At 38.9% G+C, this 23,515-nt stretch overlaps 2 protein-coding genes across 5 annotated transcripts in view; one reads left to right on the plus strand and one right to left on the minus strand.

Moving 5' to 3' along the window:
- The window catches only part of AFF4 (AF4/FMR2 family member 4), a 141,927-nt gene that overhangs the window by 51,930 nt on the left and 66,482 nt on the right, over positions 1-23,515 (minus strand). The window lies entirely within an intron of this gene.
- Positions 16,036-16,468, plus strand: LOC119508554 (thymosin beta-4-like). Its single transcript, XM_037802204.1, is given in 2 exon segments — positions 16,036-16,165; positions 16,168-16,468. Coding segments are annotated over 2 exon segments (120 nt in total). The 5' UTR covers positions 16,036-16,098; the 3' UTR covers positions 16,221-16,468.

The raw sequence follows: 23,515 nt of genomic DNA on the forward strand, positions 1-23,515 counted from the left end.
AGTGAGAAAAATTTCCAGCCAAGAATACTTTATCCAGCAAAGCTCTCCTTCAAATTTGAGGGAGAGCTTAAATTTTTCACAGACAAACAATGCTGAGAGAATTTGCTAACAAGAGACCTGCCCTACTGGAGATACTAAAGGGAGCCCTACAGACAGAGAAATAAAGAAAGGACAGAGAGACTTGGAGAAAGGTTCAGTACTAAAGAGATTCGGTATGGGTACAATAAAGGATATTAATAGTCAGAGGGGAAAAATATGACAAACATAAACCAAAGGATAAGATGGCTGATTCAAGAAATGCCTTCACGGTTATAACGTTGAATGTAAATGGATTAAACTCCCCAATTAAAAGATATAGATTCGCAGAATGGATCAAAAAAAATGAACCATCAATATGTTGCATACAAGAGACTCATCTTAGACACAGGGACACAAAGAAACTGAAAGTGAAAGGATGGAAAAAAATATTTCATGCAAGCTACAGCCAAAAGAAAGCAGGTGTAGCATTATTAATCTCAGATAAAATAGACTTCAAATGCAGGGATGTTTTGAGAGACAAAGAAGGCCACTACATACTAATAAAAGGGGCAATTCAACAAGAAGAAATAACAATCGTAAATGTCTATGCACCCAATCAAGGTGCCACAAAATACATGAGAGAAACACTGGCAAAACTAAAGGAAGCAATTGATGTTTCCCCAATAATTGTGGGAGACTTCAACACATCACTCTCCCCTATAGATAGATCAACCAGACAGAAGACCAATAAGGAAACTGAAAACCTAAACAATCTGATAAATGAATTAGATTTAACAGACATATACAGGACACTACATCTCAAATCACCAGGATACACATACTTTTCTAGTGCTCACGGAACTTTCTCCAGAATAGATCATATGCTGGGACATAAAACAAGCCTCAATAAATTAAAAAAGATTGAAATTATTCAAAGCACATTCTCTGACCACAATGGAATACAATTAGAATTCAATACCCATCAGAGACTTAGAAAATTCACAAATACCTGGAGGTTAAACAACACACTCCTAAACAATCAGTGGGTTAAAGAAGAAATAGCAAGAGAAATTGCTAAATATATAGAGACGAATGAAAATGAGAACACAACATACCAAAACCTATGGGATGCAGCAAAAGCAGTGCTAAGGGGGAAATTTATAGCACTAAACGCATATATTAAACAAATTCGCCTACCCCACCTCCATGGTTGCTAACATGACCACAGACATAGGGGACTGGTGGTTTGATGGGTTGAGCCCTCTACCATAAGTTTTACCCTTGGGAAGACGGTTGCTGCAAAGGAGAGGCTAGGCCTCCCTGTATTTGTGCCTAAGAGTCTCCTCCTGAATGCCTCTTTGTTGCTCAGATGTGGCCCTCTCTCTCTGGCTAAGCCAACTTGAAAGGTGAAATCACTGCCCTCCCCCCTACGTGGGATCAGACACCCAGGGAAGTGAATCTCCCTGGCAACGTGGAATATGACTCCCGGGGAGGAATGTAGACCCGGCATCGTGGGATGGAGAACATCTTCTTGACCAAAAGGGGGATGTGAAAGGAAATGAAATAAGCTTCAGTGGCAGAGAGATTCCAAAACGAGCAGAGAGATCACTCTGGTGGGCACTCTTACGCACACTTTAGACAACCTTTTTTAGGTTCTAAAGAATTGGGGTAGCTGGTGGTGGATACCTGAAACTATTAAACTGCAACCCAGAACCCATGAATCTCGAAGACAGTTGTATAAAAATGTAGCTTATGAGGGGTGACAGTGGGATTGGGAATGCCATAAGGACCAAACTCCACTTTGTCTAGTTTATGGATGGATGTGTAGAAAAGTAGGGGAAGCAAACAAACAGACAAAGGTACCCAGTGTTCTTTTTTACTTCAATTGCTCTTTTTCACTCTAATTATTATTCTTGTTATTTTTGTGTGTGTGCTAATGAAGGTGTCAGGGATTGATTTAGGTGATGAATGTACCACTATGTAATGGTACTGTAAACAATCGAAAGTACAATTTGTTTTGTATGACTGCGTGGTATGTGAATATATCTCAATAAAATGATGATTAAAAAAAAAAAAAAAACAGGAAGAAAGAGCCAAAATCAAAGAACTAATGGATCAACTGAAGAAGCTAGAAAATGAACAGCAAACCAATCCTAAACCAAGTAGAAGAAAAGAAATAACAAGGATTAAAGCAGAAATAAATGACATAGAGAATAAAAAAACAATAGAGAGGATAAATATCACCAAAAGTTGGTTCTTTGAGAAGATCAACAAGATTGACAAGCCCCTAGCTAGACTGACAAAATCAAAAAGAGAGAAGACCCATATAAACAAAATAATGAATGAAAAAGGTGACATAACTGCAGATCCTGAAGAAATTAAAAAAATTATAAGAGGATATTATTAACAACTGTATGGCAACAAACTGGATAATGTAGAGGAAATGGACAATTTCCTGGAAACATATGAACAACCTAGTCTGACCAGAGAAGAAATAGAAGACCTCAGCCAACCCATCACAAGCAAAGAGATCCAATCAGTCATCAAAAATCTTCCCACAAATAAATGCCCAGGGCCAGATGGCTTCACAGGGGAATTCTACCAAACTTTCCAAAAAGAACTGACACCAATCTTACTCAAACTCTTTCAAAACATTGAAGAAAATGGAACACTACCTAACTCATTTTATGAAGCTAACATCAATCTAATACCAAAAGCAGGCAAAGATGCTACAAAAAAGGAAAACTACCGGCCAATCTCCCTAATGAATATACATGCAAAAATCCTCAACAAAATACTTGCAAATCGAATCCAAAGACACACTAAAAAAATCATACACCATGACCAAGTGGGGTTCATTCCAGGCATGCAAGGATGGTTCAACATAAGAAAAACAATCAATGTATTACAACACATTAACAAGTCAAAAGGGAAAAATCAATTGATCATCTCAATAGATGCTGAAAAAGCATTTGACAAAATCCAACATCCCTTTTTGATAAAAACACTTCAAAAGGTAGGAATTGAAGGAAACTTCCTCAACATGATAAAGAGCATATATGAAAAACCCACAGCCAGCATAGTACTCAATGGTGAGAGACTGAAAGCCTTCCCTCTAAGATCAGGAACAAGACAAGGATGCCCGCTGTCACCACTGTTATTCAACATTGTGCTGGAAGTGCTAGCCAGGGCAATCCCGCAAGACAAAGAAATAAAAGGCATCCAAATTGGAAAAGAAGAAGTAAAACTGTCATTGTTTGCAGATGATATGATCTTATATCTAGAAAACCCTGAGAAATCAACGATACACCTACTAGAGCTAATAAACAAATTTAGCAAAGTAGCAGGATACAAGATTAATGCACATAAGTCAGTAATGTTTCTATGTGCTAGAAATGAACAAACTGAAGAGACACTCAAGAAAAAGATACCATTTTCAATAGCAACTAAAAAAATCAAGTACCTAGGAATAAACTTAACCAAAGATGTAAAAGACCTATACAAAGAAAACTACATAACTCTACTAAAAGAAATAGAAGGGGACCTTAAAAGATGGAAAAATATTCCATGTTCATGGATAGGAAGGCTAAATGTCATTAAGATGTCAATTCTACCCAAACTCATCTACAGATTCAATGCAATCCCAATCAAAATTCCAACAACCTACTTTGCAGACTTGGAAAAGCTAGTTATCAAATTTATTTGGAAAGGGAAGATGCCTCGAATTGCTAAAGACACTCTAAAAAAGAAAAACGAAGTGGGAGGACTTACACTCCCTGACTTTGAAGCTTATTATAAAGCCACAGTTGCCAAAACAGCATGGTACTGGCACAAAGATAGACATATAGATCAATGGAATCGAATTGAGAATTCAGAGATAGACCCTCAGATCTATGGCCGACTGATTTTGATAAGGCCCCCAAAGTCACTGAACTGAGTCATAATGGTCTTTTCAACAAACGGGGCTGGGAGAGTTGGATATCCATATCCAAAAGAATGAAAGAGGACCCCTACCTCACCCCCTACACAAAAATTAACTCAAAATGGACCAAAGATCTCAATATAAAAGAAAGTACCATAAAACTCCTAGAAGATAATGTAGGAAAACATCTTCAAGACCTTGTATTAGGCGGCCACTTCCTAGACTTTACACCCAAAGCACAAGCAACAAAAGAGAAAATAGATAAATGGGAACTCCTCAAGCTTAGAAGTTTCTGCACCTCAAAGGAATTTCTCAAAAAGGTAAAGAGGCAGCCAACTCAATGGGAAAAAATTTTTGGAAACCATGTATCTGACAAAAGACTGATATCTTGCATATACAAAGAAATCCTACAACTCAATGACAATAGTACAGACAGCCCAATTATAAAATGGGCAAAAGATATGAAAAGACAGTTCTCTGAAGAGGAAATACAAATGGCCAAGAAACACATGAAAAAATGTTCAGCTTCACTAGCTATTAGAGAGATGCAAATTAAGACCACAATGAGATACCATCTAACACCGGTTAGAACGGCTGCCATTAAACAAACAGGAAACTACAAATGCTGGAGGGGATGTGGAGAAATTGGAACTCTCATTCATTGTTGGTGGGACTGTATAATGGTTCAGCCACTCTGGAAGTCAGTCTGGCAGTTCCTTAGAAAACTAGATATAGAGTTACCATTCGATCCAGCGATTGCACTTCTCGGTATATACCCGGAAGATCGGAAAGCAGTGACACGAACGGATATCTGCACGCCAATGTTCATAGCAGCATTCTTCACAATTGCCAAGAGATGGAAACAACCCAAATGTCCTTCAACAGATGAGTGGATAAATAAAATGTGGTATATACACACTATGGAATACTACGCGGCAGTAAGAAGGAACGATCTCGTGAAACATACGACAACATGGATGAACCTTGAAGACATAATGCTGAGCGAAATAAGCCAGGCACAAAAAGAGAAATATTATATGCTACCACTAATGTGAACTTTGAAAAATGTAAAACAAATGGTTTATAATATAGAATGTAGGGGAACTAGCAATAGAGAGCAATTAAGGAAGGGGGAACAATAATCCAAGAAGAACAGATAAGCTATTTAACGTTCTGGGGATGCCCAGGAATGACTATGGTCTGTTAATTTCTGATGGATATAGTAGGAACAAGTTCACAGAAATGTTGCTATATTATGTAACTTTCTTGGGGTAAAGTAGGAACATGTTGGAAGTTAAGCAGTTATCTTAGGTTAGTTGTCTTTTTCTTACTCCCTTGTTATGGTCTCTTTGAAATGTTCTTTTATTGTATGTTTGTTTTCTTTTTAACTTTTTTTTCATACAGTTGATTTAAAAAAGAAGGGAAAGTTAAAAAAAAAAAAAAAAGAAAAACAAGGGAAAAGAAAAGATGTAGTGCCCCCTTGAGGAGCCTCTGGAGAATGCAGGGGTATTGGCCTACCCCACCTCGATGGTTGCTAACATGACCACAGACATAGGGGACTGGTGGTTTGATGGGTTGAGCCCTCTACCACAGGATTTACCCTTGGGAAGACGGTTGCTGCAAAGGAGAGGCTAGGCCTCCCTATAATTGTGCCTAAGAGCCTCCTCCTGAATGCCTCTTTGTTGCTCAGATGTGGCCCTCTCTCTCTGGCTAAGCCAACTTGAAAGGTGAAATCACTGCCCTCCCCTCTACGTGGGATCAGATACCCAAGGGAGTGAATCTCCCTGGCAACGTGGAATATGACTCCCGGGGAGGAATATAGACCCGGCATCGTGGGACGGAGAACATCTTCTTGACCAAAAGGGGGATGTGAAAGGAAATGAAATAAGCTTCAGTGGCAGAGAGATTCCAAAAGGAGCCGAGAGGTCACTCTGGTGGGCACTCTTACACACACTTTAGACAACCCTTTTTAGGTTCCAAAGAATTGGGGTAGCTGGTGGTGGATACCTGAAACTATCAAACTACAACCCAGAACCCATGAATCTCAAAGACAGTTGTATAAAAATGTAGCTTATGAGGGGTGACAATGGGATTGGGAAAGCCATAAGGACCACACTCCACTTTGTCTAGTTTATGGATGGATGAGTAGAAAAATAGGGGAAGGAAACAAACAGACAAAGGTACCCAGTGTTCTTTTTTACTTCAATTGCTCTTTTTCACTCTAATTATTATTCTTGTTATTTTTGTGTGTGTGCTAATGAAGGTGTCAGGGATTGATTTAGGTGATCAATGTACAACTATGTAATGGTACTGTAAACAATCGAAAGTACGATTTGTTTTGTATGAGTGCGTGATATGTGAATATATCTCAATAAAATGAAGATTAAAAAAAACTAAAGGACAAATGGGGTGGGATGGGGGATGATTTGGGTGTTTTTTTTTCACTTTTATTTTTTATTCTTCTGGTTCTTTCTGATGTAAAGAAAATGTTCAGAGATAGATTGTGGTGATGAACACATAACTATGTTATCATACTGTGGACAGTGGATTGTATATCATGGATGATTGTATGGTGTATGAATGTATTTCAATAAAACTGAATTTAATTAAAAAAAAAACAAAAAACAAAAAACATAACATCCTCAGGGTTCATCCATGTTATTATATGTTCCATGACTTTGTATCGTCTTACAGCTGTATAATATTCCACCATGTGTATATACAAGTTTGTTTGTTTATCCACTCATCCATGGATGAACATTTAGGTTGTTTCTATCTCTTGGCAATCGTGAATAATGCTAATATAAACATCCGTTTACAAATGTCCATTCATGTCTTAGCTTTCAGGTCCTCTGAGTATATACCTAGTAATGGGATTGCTGGGTCATATGGCAGTTCTATACTTAGCTTCCTGAGGAACTGCCACACTGCCTTCCAGAGTGGCTGCACCATTCTACATTCCCCAAAACAGTGAATAAGTATGCCTCTTACTCCATATCCTCTCCAGCAACTGTAATTTTCTGGTTTTTTCATTTGTTTGTTTGGTTTTGTTTTTCATTTTGATAATGGCCCTTCTAGTAGGTGTGAGATGATACCTCCTTGTGGTTTTGATTTGCATTTCCCTATTAGCCAGTGAAGGTGAGCATCTTTTCATGTTTTTGAACCATCTGCATTTCCTCTTCAGAAAAGTATCTCTCTGTGTCTTTTGCCCATTTTTAAATTGGGTTGTCTTTCTGTTGTTGAGTTGCAGGATCTCTTTATATATTTGGGATATTAAACCCTTATCTGATATGTGGTTTCCAAATACTGTCTCCCATTGTGTAGGCTGTCTTTTTACTTTTCTGACAAAGTCCTTTGATGTACAAGAGTGTTTAATTTTGAGAAGATCCCGTTTATCTATTTCTTCTTTCACTGCTTGCGCTTTGGGTGTGAGGCCTAGGAAATCACCTCCTATTACAAGATCTTTAAGATATTTCCCTGCATTTTATTCTAAAAGTCTTATGGTCTTAGCACTAATGTTTAGGTCTTTGATACATTTCCAGTTAACTTTTGTATAAGGTGTGAGATAGGAGTCCTCTTCATTCTTTTGGATATAGAATCCAGTTCTCCAAACACCATTTATTGAAGAGGCTGCTCTGTCCCAGTTGTGTTTGCTTGACCGCCTTATCAAAGATCAATTGTCCATAAAAGAGAGGGTCTATTTCTGAACACTCAATTCAATTCCATTGGTTGGCATATCCATCATTATGCCAATACCATGCTATTTTGACCACTGTAGCTTTGTAATATGCTTTAAAGTCAGGCAGTGTGAGACCTCCCACTTCGTTCCTCTTTCTCAAGATATTTTTGGCTATTTGGGGCACCTTGCCCTCCCAAATAAATTTGGTTCTTGGTTTTTGTATTTCTTTAAAGTAAGTTGGTAGAATTTTAATTGGTATTGCATATAATCTATAAATCAGTTTACGTAGAATTGACATCTTAACTATATCTAGTCTTCCAATCCATGAACACAGTATGTTCTTCCATTTTTTAGGTCCTGCTCAGTTTCGTTTAACAGTTTCTTGTAGTTTTCTGTGTATAGGTTTTTGTGGCATTGGTTAAGTTTAAATACTTGATTCTTTTGGTTGCTATTGTAAATAGAATTTTTTTCTTGATTTCCTCCTCCTGTTGCTCATTACTTGTGTATAGGAACACTACTGATTTTTGCATGTTGATCCTGTAGCCTGCCACTTTGCTATATTCATCGATTAGCTCTAGTAGCTTTGCTGTAGAGTTTTCTGGATTTTCTACATGTAGGGTCATGTCACCTGCAAACAGTGAAAGCTTTACTTTGGATGCCTTTTATTTCTTTTTCTTGCCTAACTGCTCTAGCTAGAACTTCTAGCACAATGTTGAATAACAATGGCGACAGTAGGTGTGCCAGTTTGTATATATTATGTCCCCCAGAAAAAGCCATGTTCTTTAATGCAATCATGTGGGTACAGACATATTAGTGTTGATTAGGCTGGAACCTTCTGACTGAGTGTTTCCATGGAGATGTGACTCACCCAACTGAAATGATAACTCTGAATTATTTCCACAGAAGTGTGGCCCTGCCCATTCAGCATGGGTCTTGATAGTCTACTGGAATCCTTTTAAAAGAGCCACACAGGCCAAGATGCTTCCTGACACTGATGCTTAGAGATACTTGGAGATGCAGACAGGACATTTAGCTAAGAGATGAAGCCCAGAGTTTGCCCAGGGATATGCTAAGACAGGACCCCCCAGGCACTTAGAGAGAAATGTCCTGGGAGAAAGAACCAAGAATGCACAAGAGCTGAGAGAGGAGCTGGAACACAACCTGGGATCAACAGATGCCAGCCATGTGCCTTCCCAGCTAACAGAGGTTTCCCGGACACCACCAGCCATTCTTCAGTGAAGGTACCCTATTGTTCATGCCTTAGTTTGGACACTTTTCTAGCCTTAGGACTGTAACTTTGTAACCAAATAAACCCCTTTATAAAAGCCAATCCATTTTTGGTATTTTGCATAATGGCAGCATTAGCAAACCGGAAGAGTGGGCATCCCTGTCTTGTTCCTCATCTTACAGGGAAAGCTTTCAGTCTTTCCCCACTGACTGATGTTAGCTGTGGGTTTTTCAAATATTACCTTTATCATACTGAGAAAGTTCCTTTATACTCCTATCCTTTGAAGTGTTTTCATCAAGAAAGGGTACTGAATTTTGTCAAATGCCTTTTCTGCATTGATTGAGATGATTATATGGTTCTTCCACTTTGATTTACTGAAGTGGTGTATTACATTAATTGATTTTCTTGTGTTGAACCAGCCTTGCATACCTGGAATAAATCCCACCTGGTCATGGTGTATAATTCTTTTAATGTGCTGCTGGATACAATTTGCGAGTATTTTGTTGAGGATTTTTGCATCTATATTCACTAAAGGGAGTTGGTCTATAGTTTTCTTTTCTTGTAGTATGTTTGTCTAACTTTGGTATTAGAGTGGTATTGGTTCCATAGAATGAGTTAGGTAGCTTTCACTCTTCAATTTTTTTGAAGAGTTTGAGGAGGACTGGGATTAATTCTTTCTTGAATGCTTGGGAGAATTCACATGTGAAGCCATCCGGTCCTGTGTTTTCTTTTTTTGGGATCTTTTTGATGACTGACTCAATCTCTCTACTTGTGATTGGTTTATTAAGGTCATCTATTTCTTCTCGAGTCAGTGTTGGTTGTTCATGCTTTTCTAGCAAGTTCTCTATTTCATATAGGTTGTCTAGTTTACTACCATACAGTTGATCGTAGTATCTTCTCATTATCGCCTTTATTTCTGTGGGGTCAATAGTTATGTCCCCTTTCGCATTTCTGATTCTACTTATTTGCATCCTCTCTCTCTCTCTCTCTCTCTCTCTCTCTCTCTCTCTCTCTCTGTTGTTGTTAGCCTAGCTAAGGATCCATCAATTTTATCGATTTCCTCAAGGACCAACTTCTGGTTTTGTTGATTCCCTCCACTGTTATCTTGTTCTCAATTTCATCAATTTCATTTATTTCTGCTCTAATCTTAGTTATTTCTTTCCTTCTGTTTGCTTTGGCGTAGTTTGCTGTTCTTTCTCGTTTCTCCAAGTGAGCAGTTAATTCCTCAATTTTCTCTCTTTCTTTTCTTTTAATATAAGCATTTAGGGCAATAAATTTCTCTCTCAGCACCACCTTTGCTACAACCCATGAGTTTTGATATGTTGTGTTTTTACGGTCATTTGCCTCAAGGTATTTACTAACTATTCTTGTAATTTCTTTCTTTACCCACTGATTATCTAAGAGTGTGTTGTTAAGCTTCCATAGATTTTTGAATTTTCTGACCTTCTGCCTGTTATTGGTTTTCAACTTCATTCCATTATGATCTGAGAAAGTGCTTTGTATAATATCAATATTTTTAAATTTGTTGAGGCTTGCTTTGTGACCCAACATGTGGTCTTTCCTAGAGGATGATCCACGAGTACTTGAGAAAAATATGTACCTTGTTGTTATGAGTTAGTGCTCTATAAATGTCTGTCAAGTCTAGTTTATTTACTATATAATTCAACATCTCTGTTTCCTTATTGATCCTCTGTCTAGATGTTCTATCCATTGATGAGAGAAGTATATTGAACTCTCCAACTATTATTGTAGAGGTATCTATTTCTACCTTCAGTGTTGTCACTGTTTGCCTCACGTATTTTGGGGCACTCTGGCTCAACGCATAAATATTTATGATTATTAGGTTTTCTTGATGAATTGACCCTTTCATTAGTATGTAGTGTTTATCTTTGTCTCTTTTAATTGTTTTCCATTTCAAGTCTAATTTGTCCAATATTAATATAGCTACTCCGGCCTTGTGTCTGGTTGTTGTTTACATGAATTATCTTTTTCCAACCTTTCACTTTCAACCTATTTTTGTCCTTGTGTCTAAAGTGAGTTTCTTGTAGACAGCATATAGACGGATGCTGTTTTTTAATCCATTCTGCCAGTCTATGCCATTTTTGGGGGGAGTTTAATCCGTTAACATTTAGTGTTATTACTGTAAGGGGAGTACTTTCTTCTGCCATTTTGTCTTTTGGATTTTATATGTCGTATCTTATTTTTCTCTCTCTCTCCTTTTACTCTTCCTGATAATCTTAATTTCTACAGTCTTCTCCAAACCTCTCTCTCTCTTTCTTGTCTATACCTATCAGCCTGTAACACTCCCTTTAGTATTTCTTGTAGAGCAGGTCTCTTATTCAAAAGTCTCTCAGCACCTGTTTGTCTGAAAATATTTTAATTTCTCCCTCATTTTTGAAGGATAGTTTTGCCAGATACTATCTGGTTGGCAATTTTATTCTTTCAGTATCTTAAATATATCATACCACTGCCTTCTCGCCTCCATGGTTTCTGTGGAGAAATCTGCATATAGTCTTATCGAACTTCCTTTGTATGTGATGGATCACTTTTCTCTTGCTGCTTTCAGAATTCTCTTTGTCTTTGACATTGGACAATCTGATCAGTAAGTATCTTGCAATAGGTCTTTTGGGATCTACTTGGGTTTGGGTATACTGCACTTCTTGAATCTGTAATATCATGTCTTTTGTAAGAATTGGGAAATTTGCAGCAATTTCTTCTATTATTCTTTCTGCCTCCTTTACTTTCTCTTCTCCTTCTGGGACAGCCATAGCATGTATATTCATATGCTTCATGCTGTCATTCAGTTCCCTAAGACCCTGGTCATATTTTTCCACTCTTTTCCCTATCTGTTCTTTTGTGCGTATGGTTTCAAATGTTCTGACTTCCAGTTAACTGACCTTTTCCTTTGCTTCTTCAAATCTACTGTTGTATGTCTCCATTCGGTTTTTCATTGCTTCTATTGTACTTTTCATTCCCATAAGTTCTGCCACATTTTTCCAAACTTTCAAGATCTTCCTTAAATTCACCCAATGTCTTCTTTACTCCTTCATTGCTTTTGCTACATCTTCCCTCAGCTCATTGATTTGATTTTTTAATTGATTCAGCATGCTGGTTTGAACATCTTTACTTGTTTCCATTCCTGTATCACAGTTGAAGTGTTTGTTCCTTTGGATGGTCCATATTTTCCCGTTTTCTAGTATGGCTCATTATTTTTAGCTAAGCACCTGATTTCATTGATTAGTTTACTCTGGAGCTTGTTTTCACTCTTTTACCTAGGGTTTTCTTGTTGGTTGGCTTTGTTCTCTATCTGTTCTTTGGCGTTCAGTTTAACTTACTCTAGACCTCTAACATAGCTTCTGTTTAGTCGATCAGAATTTTTCACCTCTTGTTTTACTGTTTCTTGTCCTGCCTCTATGTAACCTTTCTGTGAGAGGGTCTCCCCAGATATGATCGACCCATCAGATTTTCCCAGTCCAGACAGGCCCAGGTCTCAGGAGATTGTATGCTGCCCTGAGAATGAGACCCTGCAGGTCATCTAATGCTCCTGTGAAACCTCTACACTCTGTCCTTTTCCTATCCTGTCCAGCATGTGGCACTTGTCAGCCCACAGCTCCCCAGCAGCGTAAAGAAGTGCCACAGGTATCTTTAATTGTCTGCAGAACCTGTCCCTGTTTGGGGCATGGTTGACTCAAGCTGGTTACTGTTTTCTAGCCTCTGGGGTCTGAGTTCTTTGAAGGAGCTGGGCCACTTGAGCTGGGCCCCACTCCCCCTTTTCTTGGGGAATTTATGCCCTTTAGGGAATTGTCTCCCCGAACAGACTCATAGTTTTGTCTCTCAGACCTACCTTAGCTCCACCCTTGCCTAGGTCCAGTGGCCAACTGCAAATAACCAAGGCTTTCTGTAATGAGCTACTTAGAATAGCTATCTGAAAAAACAAAAAAAGTCCCTTTTCAAGGCCTTTCCCTAGCCCCCAAGTTTTGTCAGTACCAGTACAAGACTATTTAAGGATATGCCCTTTCAGGCTATTATCTCTTTCACCTGAACAGTTACTCTCAGACAACTTTAATTCCACCCTTGTCCAGGGAAGTGCTAAGCAGGAGCTCTGATGGGCTATCAAAAAGTAAAAAGATACAGAATAGGAGAGCAAGGACAAAAAGAAGAAAAAAAAAATCCTTTTTCAGAGCCAGACCTGAGCTCCCCGGGTTTGCAAACGAGAACCCGAGTTGGTACCTGTTTCTGTGTGCCCCCTTTTCTTGGGGCCCAGCCCTTCTCTAGTATTCTGAACACCTCAAACTCCAAAAGTCTTTGTTTTTTCTGCTGTTGTTAGCTCCGCTTCCTCTCTGCTGGGCTGAGTTCCTCCACTCCTTTCATGCCTGCTCTTGGTTCATCTGTGCTTGGAGCTTTTATTCAGCAGTCTGAATTTGTTAATTATTTCTGCAACTGGGGTGGGATTGAGACCCCTCCTTGCTCCCAGCACAGACTGTTTCTTTTTCCCTCAGTGAACCAGTTCCAAGACAACCTGCCATGCCTGGTGGGAGGGATGCCAGCCCCCTGGCAGGGGAAACTTACAGGTCTTCACTGCAATCTCAGCTGTTCCATTGATGCGTTGACCAGTCACAGAAGTCCTCGAAAGGGCTGTTTCAACCTGATCACAGCTTTTAATTAACTATTTTGGAGTGATGGGCACCCAGCTCTGAGGGCAGTCATTGTTCCAACACGCCCAGACAAAGGTGATGAAGGAGACTTAAGGACATATGCTTCCTCCGAGCATATGTGAAGGGTGAAGGCCTGCATTGGCTGGGAGGGTCAAGAAAGTACAGCTCTGGGGAATGTGGAAGAAGTCTCAGGGCCTGGCCCCTAGATCATCTCCTTTCTCAGGCAGTTTGGAGCCAGCCAGTGCTCCTTTTGTGGGTCCTTGGCCTTGTTTTGGCTGGGAAAAGCTGACTTGAAAAACTCCTCACTAATGTGCTCCTCTCCCAGAATTTGCCCTCTAGGCAAAAGCAGCTTGACATAATGAAAGCAGTGTAAGAAACAATTCAGGCAGATGGCCTAGGGCAAAGGCTTATCTGCTTTAAGTCTGACAGTAGAACACGCAGGACAGGGAGAAGGTTTGTCTCCTGAGAATTAGAGGGGACATTCAAACTCCTGTAAACAGGGAAAGTCCTGAGGCCAATAGCAAGCAAAAGCCCAGGACAACACACAGGCCAAGAAAAGACAGGGAGGACCCTGCACTCTGCATTCGTCTTAAGCAGCCTTTCCTGATGGGAGGGGTGACACTCAAGAAAATTCTGGTATATCACCAGCTGGTTACAAACTCAAGAACAGACATTTAAGGGAATAAATCCAAGTAAATATTTTAAAGTATTAAAATGTACAGTGTGCAATAAAAGATTACAAGATGAACAAAGAAACAGGAAATGATGGTCCTTCCAAAGGAAGAAGATACAAACCCAGAAAACATCAACAAAGGAGACATACTGGACAGAAAAACTTTAAAAAAATGATCTTTAGTAAGCTCAAGGAGATGCAGGAAAATACAGAGAAAGAAGTAAAGGATATGAGGATGAGTACTGTGAGGAACCAAACAGAACTACTGAAGATCATAGTAACTAAGATGAAAAATTCCTAGGAGGTTTCAACGGCAGACTGGAGCTGGCAGAAGAGATAATCAGCAAACATGAATAAGACACAATTGGAATGAGTTAGGCTAAGGAGCAGAAAGAAAAAAAGTATTATAAGAAGCAAAAATAGCCTAAGAGACCTATAAGACACCATCAAGCATACCAATATATGCATTATGGAGGTCCCAGAAGGAGAAGAAAGAAAGGGACAAAAAGAATATTCAAAGAAATAATGACAGAAAAGTTCCCAAACTTAGCTAAAGTCCTAAATATGCATATACAAGAAGCCCAGAGAACACCAAAAGGGTTGAATGTGAATGGCCCTTGAGGACACGTTGAACGAAAGAAGCCAGAATCGTAAGGACAAATATTGTATGGTCTCACTAATACGAACTAACTATAATGAGGAAACTCTGAGAGTTAAAGTTGAGAGCATGGGTTATCAGGAGTTGACAGACGGCAGAGACTGGGCAGTCAATGCTTACGGAATACAGAATGTTCAACAAGGATGACTGTAAAGGTTCAGAAAGGGATAGCACAATACTCTGCAATGGTAGCACAATATCTTAAGTGTAATTAACAAAGCTGAGTATGAGTATGGTTTAAAGAGGGAGGCTCGAGGTGTATATGTCACCAAAAGGAAAGCTACAGAATAAAACCTGGGACAGCATAACTTACCAAAACCTAAAGTGGACAATGACGGTGGTTAATTGTATAAATATAAGAAAGTTCGTACATGAGCTAGAACATACATATGTCACTATTACAAACTACTAACAATGCAATGGTATATGAGGAAAAATACAATTAAGGTAAACTAATGTCTATGGTTAACAGTAATATCATAATAGTCTTTCGTTAATTGTAACAAAGACACTATACCAAAGTTAAATGTCAATAATGGGGGGATAAAAGGGGTATAGGATTTTTTCCTTCGGAAGAAATAAGAATGTCCTCGTTTTAACTGTGGTGGAGAATGCATAACTAAGAGATTATACCAAGAGCTACTGATTGTAAATTTGGAATGGTTTGTATGGTGTGTGAATAAATAACAATAATAACAACTAGGATTCTGTTCCTTGTGCCCAGCTGGGGAAACTCCAAATTTCTTCTCTTCTAAGCAGCTCATACTTTTCAGGTAGGACAACTTTGAACCTGAGCAGATGACTGTTTGAATAAGACTTAATTCTAGTGAAAACAGACAGCTTGCAGTGCAGTGGGTCTTAAATATTGGCCAAGAAAGAGTGCTCCTATTGCCAAACCTCTAACCACGCATTCTTTGATTTAAAATGCTATTCATGAGGCGGGGCAAGATGGCAGCACAGAGAGGTGTGGAATTTAGTTAGTCCTCTAGAGCAACTAGTAAATAGCCAAGAACAACTAGGTAATACTCTGGAACAACTGCCAGGGGACAACCACGACAATCCACATGTTGAACAACAGCCTGGAATGGGTGGAATGGCTGAGACTGCAGCATAAATGCTGTAAGTAAAAGCTGCGGACCCGCACCGGGAGGCCCCTCCCCACACGGCACACTGAGCTGCAAAAAGCTGTGGAGACACTCGGCGGCGGCCACTGTGCAGATCAGACTCCTCTCGCTCACGCACATCGCTCGGCTTCCTCTACAACCATGTCTGACAAACCCGATATGGCTGAGATTGAGAAATTCGATAAGTCGAAATTGAAGAAGACAGAAACGCACTGCCTTCCAAAGAAACGACTGAATAGGAGAAGCAAGCAGGCGAATCGTAATGAGGTGTGCGCCGCCAATACGCACTGTACATTCCACAAGCATTGCCTTCTTATTTGACTTCTTTTAGCTGTTAACTTTGTAAGATGCAAAGAGGTTGGATCAAGTTTAAATGACTGTGCTGCCCCTTTTCACATCAAAGAATCGAGAACTACTGACAAGGAAGGCCGTGCCTGCCTCTCCCATCTGCCTGTCTGGCTGGCAGGGTAGGAAAAGAACTTGCATGTTGGTGAAGGAAGAAGCTGGGTGGGACAACAGTGAATCTAGAGTAAAAGCAAAGCTGGTCCAAGATGCCCTACAGGCTGTAAAATGCAGTTTAATCAGAGTGCCATTTTTTTTTTTTCAAATGATTTTAATTATTGGAATGCACAATTTTTTAAATATGCAAATAAAAAGTTTTAAAACCTGAAAAAAAAAAAAAAAAAAGCTGTGGAGAGAAAGCAGCAGGCCCTGTCGGGAGCAAACAAACATAGCTCAACCTAGCTCCAAAGGGGTTTTTAATTAACAAATATGGACTGCTGAATACAAGCTGCAAACACAGACAAACCCATAACAAGCAGCAAAGTACCCTGAAGTTGCTCCCAGTGGATAGGGGGTGGGGCTGACGAGAACAAAAATACAGAGCGGCTTTTGGAGACAACTGTACTTAAAATACTCCAAAAAAGCATGTGCTCCAAGAAAAGGAGCACAGAAGACTGGGCACAATCTGGCCAACAGGCAAAACTGGGGGGGCTAGAGACTGGCTCTGAAAAGGGGCTTTCTTTCCCCTTTCTTTTCTCTCTCAGTCTGAATGGTTCAATGGAGAAAGCCTCAGACATTTTCAGTTCTCAGCTTTCTGACCCAGGCAGGCATGGAGTTAACAGAGTCAGAGAAACAAAGGAGTAATTCAAATACAGAGGAGGATAACCCACTAGGGGGTGTACCTTACCTAAGAGGAGGGAGGTGGGGCCCAGCTCAAGTGCCTGCCCTCCGTTCAGAACTCAGACCCCAAGGTCTGAGGGGAAACAGTCAAAACAGAAACAACTTAAGTTGAGAATTAAAGGGGCCACACCTCTTTACACCAGTTGGGAGCGAAATGCTGACAGGTGCCACCTGCTGGGCAGGTTAGGAAAAGCACAGCAGCTAGAGGCCTCATAGGAAAGTCTGTCAATCTTCTAAGACACACCCTTGGGGAAACCAGATACCCCCCCTGAGACCTGAGGCCGTTCTGGTCCGGGAAAATCTGATTGGGGCAATCAAGGAAACCAGCTGCCTAGACAAAAGAAAACTGCAAATCACATTAGGAAAAACAAAGATACGGCCAAGTCAAAGGAACAAACGTACACATCAGCTGAGATACAGGAATTGAAACAACTAATTATTCATCAAATAAATCTCCTAAAACATTACAAAAATCAAAGCAACAAGCTGAGGGAAGATATGGCAAAAGAGATGAAGGATATAAAGAAAACACTGGGCAAATTTAAGGAAGAACCCAAAAGTTTGAAAAAAACAACTGGTAGAACTTATAGAAATGAAAGGCAAAACACAAGAGATGAAAAACCCAATGAAGACATACAATAGCAGATTTCAAGAGACAGAAGAAAACATTCAGGAATTGCGGAACAAGACACCTAAAATGCTACACACAAAAGAACAGGGAAAAGAATGGAAAAACATTAGCAATGTCTCAGGGAACTGAACGACAACATGAAGCGCATGAATGTATGTGTCATGGGGGTCCCAGAAGAAGAAGGGAAAAGGGGCAGAAGCAATAATGGAGGAAATAATCACTGAAAATTTCCCATCTCCTAGGAAAGACATAAAATTACAGATCCAAAAACACAGCATACCCCAAACAGAATAGATCTGAATAGACCTACACCAAGACACTTAATAATCAGATTATTAAATGTCAAAGACAGAGAGAGAATCCGGAAAGCAGCAAGAAAAAAGCGATCCATCATATATATACAAGGGAAGCCTGGTAAGACTATGTGTGGATTTCACAGTAGAAACCATTGAGGCAAGAAGGCAGTGGTTTGACATATTTAAGATACTAAATGAGAAAAACCACCAACCAAGAATTTTATAACCAGGAAAACTGTCCTTCAAATATGAGAGAGAGTTTAAAATATTCTCTGACAAACAGACAAAGAGAGAGTTTGTGAACAAGATACCTGCTCTACAGGAAATACTAAAGGGAGCACTACAGACAGGAAGAGACAGGAGTGAGAGGTATGGAACACAATTTTGGATGATAATAGCACAACAATGTGGATCCAGTGAACAAAGGTGTCTGTGAGTATGGTTGAAAGAGGAAGGTTAGGGGCATGTAGGACACCAGAAGGAAAGAGGAAAGGTTAAGACTGGGACTGTATAGCTTAGTGAAACCTAGAGTGGTCAATGATTATGGTAAAATGTACAAATACGTTTCTATATGAGGGAGAACAAATGAATGTCAACCTTGCAAGGTGCTGAAAAGGGGGTGGTGTTGGGGAAAAAATACAATCAAGGCAAACTAGAGTCTATAGTTAACAGCAACATTGTATTATGCTTCCTTTAATGTAATAAGGGCAATATACCAAAGTTGAATGCCTATAAGAGGCGGATATAAGGGAGGGGTATGGGATTCTTAGCATTGGTGATGTTGTCTGACTCTTTCATTGTACTTTATTTTTTATCTTTTCTTTTGTTGCTTTTGCACTGTCATTTTTTTTTCTTTTTCTTTTGTGTCTCTTTTTTTTTTTTTTTTGCCTCTTGCTCTTTCTTTGTAGAAGAAATGGAAATGTCCTTATATCGACAGTGGTGGTAGTGGTGAAGTGGTGAATGCATAATTACGTAATTATACAAGGAACTATCAATTGTTTACTTGGGATGGAATGTATAGTACATGAACAAAACCGTCTTAAAAAATGGGTTAATGGATGAACCTTGAGTACATTATATTGAGTGAAATAAGTCAGACACAAAAGGACAAATATTGTATGATCTCTATGACAGGAACTATTTCTAATATGTAAACTCACAGACATGATATATAGGTTACCAGGATACAGAATTAGGCTAAAGAATGGGGAGCGGTTGCTTAATATGAGTAGAATATTTAACTAGGTTGATCTTAAGCGTTTGGAAATGGACAGAGGCGATGGTAGCACATTATTGTGAGAATAACTAACAGTGCTGAATGGTGTGTGAATGTGATGGAAAGGGGAACTTTAAAGTCACTTATGTCACCAGAAGAAAAGTTGAAGGTTAAAACATGGGATGCATAACACCATGAATCTTGTGGTGGACAATGTCTGTGATTAATTGCACAAATATTAGAAATTTATTTCCTGAATTAGAACAAATGTATGACACTATAACTAGAACTTAATACACAGGGATACATAGGGAAAAAATGTACCTATTGCAAAATATGTACTACAGTTAGTAATATTTTAACATTCTTTCATCAACAGTAACAAATGTACTATACCAATACTATGAGTCAATTACGGAGTGGGGAGGTTAGGGGTATGAGAGGATTTGAGTTTTCTTTTTTATTTTTATTTCTTTTCTGGAGTAATGAAAATGTTCTAAACTTGAAAAAAAAATTAATTGTGGTGATGAACGGACAACTATATAATGGCACCATAACTGATTGTATACTTTGGATAATTGTATGGTATCTGAAAAATCTCAATGAAATTGAATTTTTTTTAAAATGCTATTCATGAGAAAGTCTCAAAACCTTGGATTATGTCAACTCATTTGCCCTATAAACAAAACCAGTGAAATATAAAAAGTATTATACATAAATAAATGAGGGAAGACACATTATCAGATATAATCAGGGGGGTACTTCACACAGGAAATGGCATTTGAGTCTCTAGAAGGATAAGTGGGAGTTTGCTAACAAGACAAATGGGAGGACATCCTAGGTAGAAGCAACACATTGAGGAAAAGGAATGGAGATATTATCACTTAGGTAGCCATCATAAGTACTTCAAATATGTAGAGGAATACAGGATGAGGCTAGGAAAGTGGATTGGGTATAGTTCTTTTTTTTTTTTTTTTATTAAATTCAGTTTTATTGAAATACATTCACACACCATAGAATGGGTATAGTTCTTAAAGGACTGTTTCCACCTAGAGTTTGTTCATTTAAGGTATTTTAAAGGTGAGAAACAGTCATGATGATGGTAGTGATTCAGAGAGTTACCTAATAGCTGCCTGGGGTAATGGATAGATAGGAGGCAAAAGAGACCAAACTCAGGAAGGAAAGTTAGAAGATGTCTACAATATTCTAGAAGAAAGATTTTATGTATCCAGTGAGCTAATAGTATTTATAGGGATTTGGTGACAACTTCAAATCCAAGAGATACTTGAGAGGGAAAACTGATACCACTTGATAAATTCATGATGGTGAAAGGAGGTTCTAATTTAGAGAACTGAGTGAAAAACATTCTGCTTATCAAGGTGGAGCAGGATTGGGTAACCAGGTACTCTAGTAGTGGACATACTGAGCTTGAGGTATGTGGTAGTATGGAGGTTTTATGGACCCCAGAAAAGATCATGTCCTTAGATTTAATCCATTCTGGAGGCTGTAGACTTAGGTAGGTGGGACATTTTGATTCAGTTATTTCAATTGAGATGTGATCCACTTCATTCAAGGTGGATCTGAATACTCTTATTGCAGTCATTTATAAGAGGATGAAAGCCCAGAGAAAGACAGAGAGAAGCAAGACACAGAAGTGAAGAGAAATCCAGAGAAGCCTAGAGAGAAATAAGCTGAGAGAGGAAGCCATGGAAATCAGAAGCTGAAAACAATGAAACCTAGGAGAAAAGGACCAGGAAACGCCAGCTGTGTGCTTTCCCGCGTGACAGAGGTGTCCTGGAGGCTGGCAGCCTGTCTTCAGAGTCTAGGTATCATCGTGTTGATGCCTTGGGTTGGACATTTTCATGGCCTAAGAACTGTAATTTTAAGTTAATAAATCCCCATTGTAAAAGCGAAAAAAAAAAAAAAAAAAAAAAAAAAAAAACCCCCATAACTGAAGGGAGCAACAGATGTTTCTACAATAATGGGAGACTTCATTTCAAGACACCACTCTCTTCAATAGACAGAACATCTAGACAGAAGATCAGTAAAGAACTAGAAAACCTGAATAATGTGACAAATGAATTAGACCTAACACACATGTATAGATTGGTGTACCCCAAAACAGCAGGATATACATTCTTCTCAAGTCCTCATGGAACATTCTCCAGGACAGACCATATGCTGGGGAACAAAACAGGTCTTTTTTTTTTTTTTTTTTTGAAATAAATTCAGTTACAGGAACAGTTGCAGAAATAATACAAATCCCATACACAGAACTCCAGCATACCCTGACCCCCACCACCACCAATAGCTCAATCCACCAACTTTAACATGCTGTCACATCGCTATTTCTTTCCCTCCCTCCCTCCCTATCATCCATCATCTATTGCTCTGTCTTCTGAACAAATGAGCGCTAGCTGCACACCTCCTTGAATAAACACTATAATTCACATATACACTTCCCAAGAACAAGAACATTCTTTTATGCAATCCCATTAAGCACAGCTAAGAAGTACAACAGGTTCAACAATGATACAAAGCTTACATTCTATATTTCCTTTTCCTTATGTCTCAACTGTGTCCCTTTGAACCTCCTGTCCTCCATCCTCCAATCCCATCCAGGTTCATCCTTGGCATTCAATTGTCATCTATTTAGACTGTCTTTTTTATTTTTTTTCAATTGTGGAAACATATATACAGCCTAAATCTTCCCATTCCACCCCCTCCCAAGCATTCCACTTGTGGGATTAACCACATTTAGAATGTTGTAATGCTTTCCCACCATCCATTACTAGAAATTTCCCTTCACCTCAATCAGCAACTCTACACTCATTTCTTAACTCCCCATTGCCCCTTCCCCCATTTCTCTTAACCCATACTCTACTTTTCATCTCTGTGGTCATATTCTCTGGTAATTTCTTTGTGTTTACTGTGGGGCTTAAAATTAACCTCTTAAATCCTTAACAATCTTGTTTTTCTTTGGTACCACCTTCACTTCAATAGGACACATAAACTATATGCCTATACTCCTCCATTCCCCCACCTTTATATAGTTGTCTAAAATTACATATTTTACGTTGAGTTCAAAACCACTGATTTGTCCTTAGAGTTTGTGTATTTTATATCACGTAGGAAGTAAATAGTGGAGTTACAATTCAAAAATTATTGTCTTCTATTTGTATTCCATTGTGGTCAGAGAATGTGCTTTGAATATATTCAAATTTTTTTTTTTCTAATTTATTGAGGCTTCTTTCATGTCCCAGCTTATGGTCCCTTCTGGAGAAAGACCCGTGATCACTAGAGAAAAATGAGTGACCTGGTGATTTGGGATGTAAGGTTCTATATATGTCTGTTAAAATTCTCTATATCTCTTTTTCCTTCCTTTGTTTCTCTGTTGGTAGGGCTCCCTTTAGTATCTGAAGTAGGGCAGGTCTTTTATTGGCAAACTGTCAGCATTTTTTTGTCTGTGAAAAACTTTAAGCTCTCCCTCAAATTAGAAGGAGAGTTTTGTTAAATAAAGTATTCTTGGTTGGAAATTTTTCTCTCTCAGAGTTTTAAATATGTCATGTCACTGCCTTCTCATCTCCATGGTGGCCGCTGAGTAGTCACAACTTAGTCTTATGTTGTTTCCTTTGTATGTGGTGAATTGCTTTTCCCTTGCTGCCTTCAAAACTTGCTCCTTCTCTTCAGTATTTGACAGTCTGATCAGAATATGTCTTGGAGTGGGTTTATTTGGATTTATTCTGTTTGGAGTTCACTGGGCATTTGTGCTTTGTGTATTTATACTGTGTAAAAGGTTGGGGAAGTTTTCCCCAACAATTTCTTTGAATACTCTTTCTAGACCTTTACCCTTCTCTTCCCCTTCTGGGACACCAATGAGTCTTAAGTTTGGACGTTTTATTTTATCTATCGTATCCGAGATCCACTTCAATTTTTTCAATTTTTTTCTCCATTCTTTCTTTTGTTCTTTCATTTTCTGTTCTGTGGATTTCTAGGACACTGAGACGTTGTTCAACTTCCTCTAATCTTGTATTGTGAGTATCCAGAGTCTTTTTAATTTGGCCAACAATTTCTTTTCTTTCCATAAGATCTTCTATTTTTTAATTTATTCTTGCAATTTCTTCTTTATGCTCTTCTAGGGTCTTCTTTATGTCACTTATATCCCGGGCCATGGTCTTCTTGATGTCCTTTAAATCCTTTGCCATGTTTTCGTTCCATGATTGCAGTTCTTTG

The sequence above is a fragment of the Choloepus didactylus genome, chromosome 13 (assembly GCF_015220235.1).
Source record: "Choloepus didactylus isolate mChoDid1 chromosome 13, mChoDid1.pri, whole genome shotgun sequence".
Classification (NCBI taxonomy): domain Eukaryota; kingdom Metazoa; phylum Chordata; class Mammalia; order Pilosa; family Megalonychidae; genus Choloepus; species Choloepus didactylus.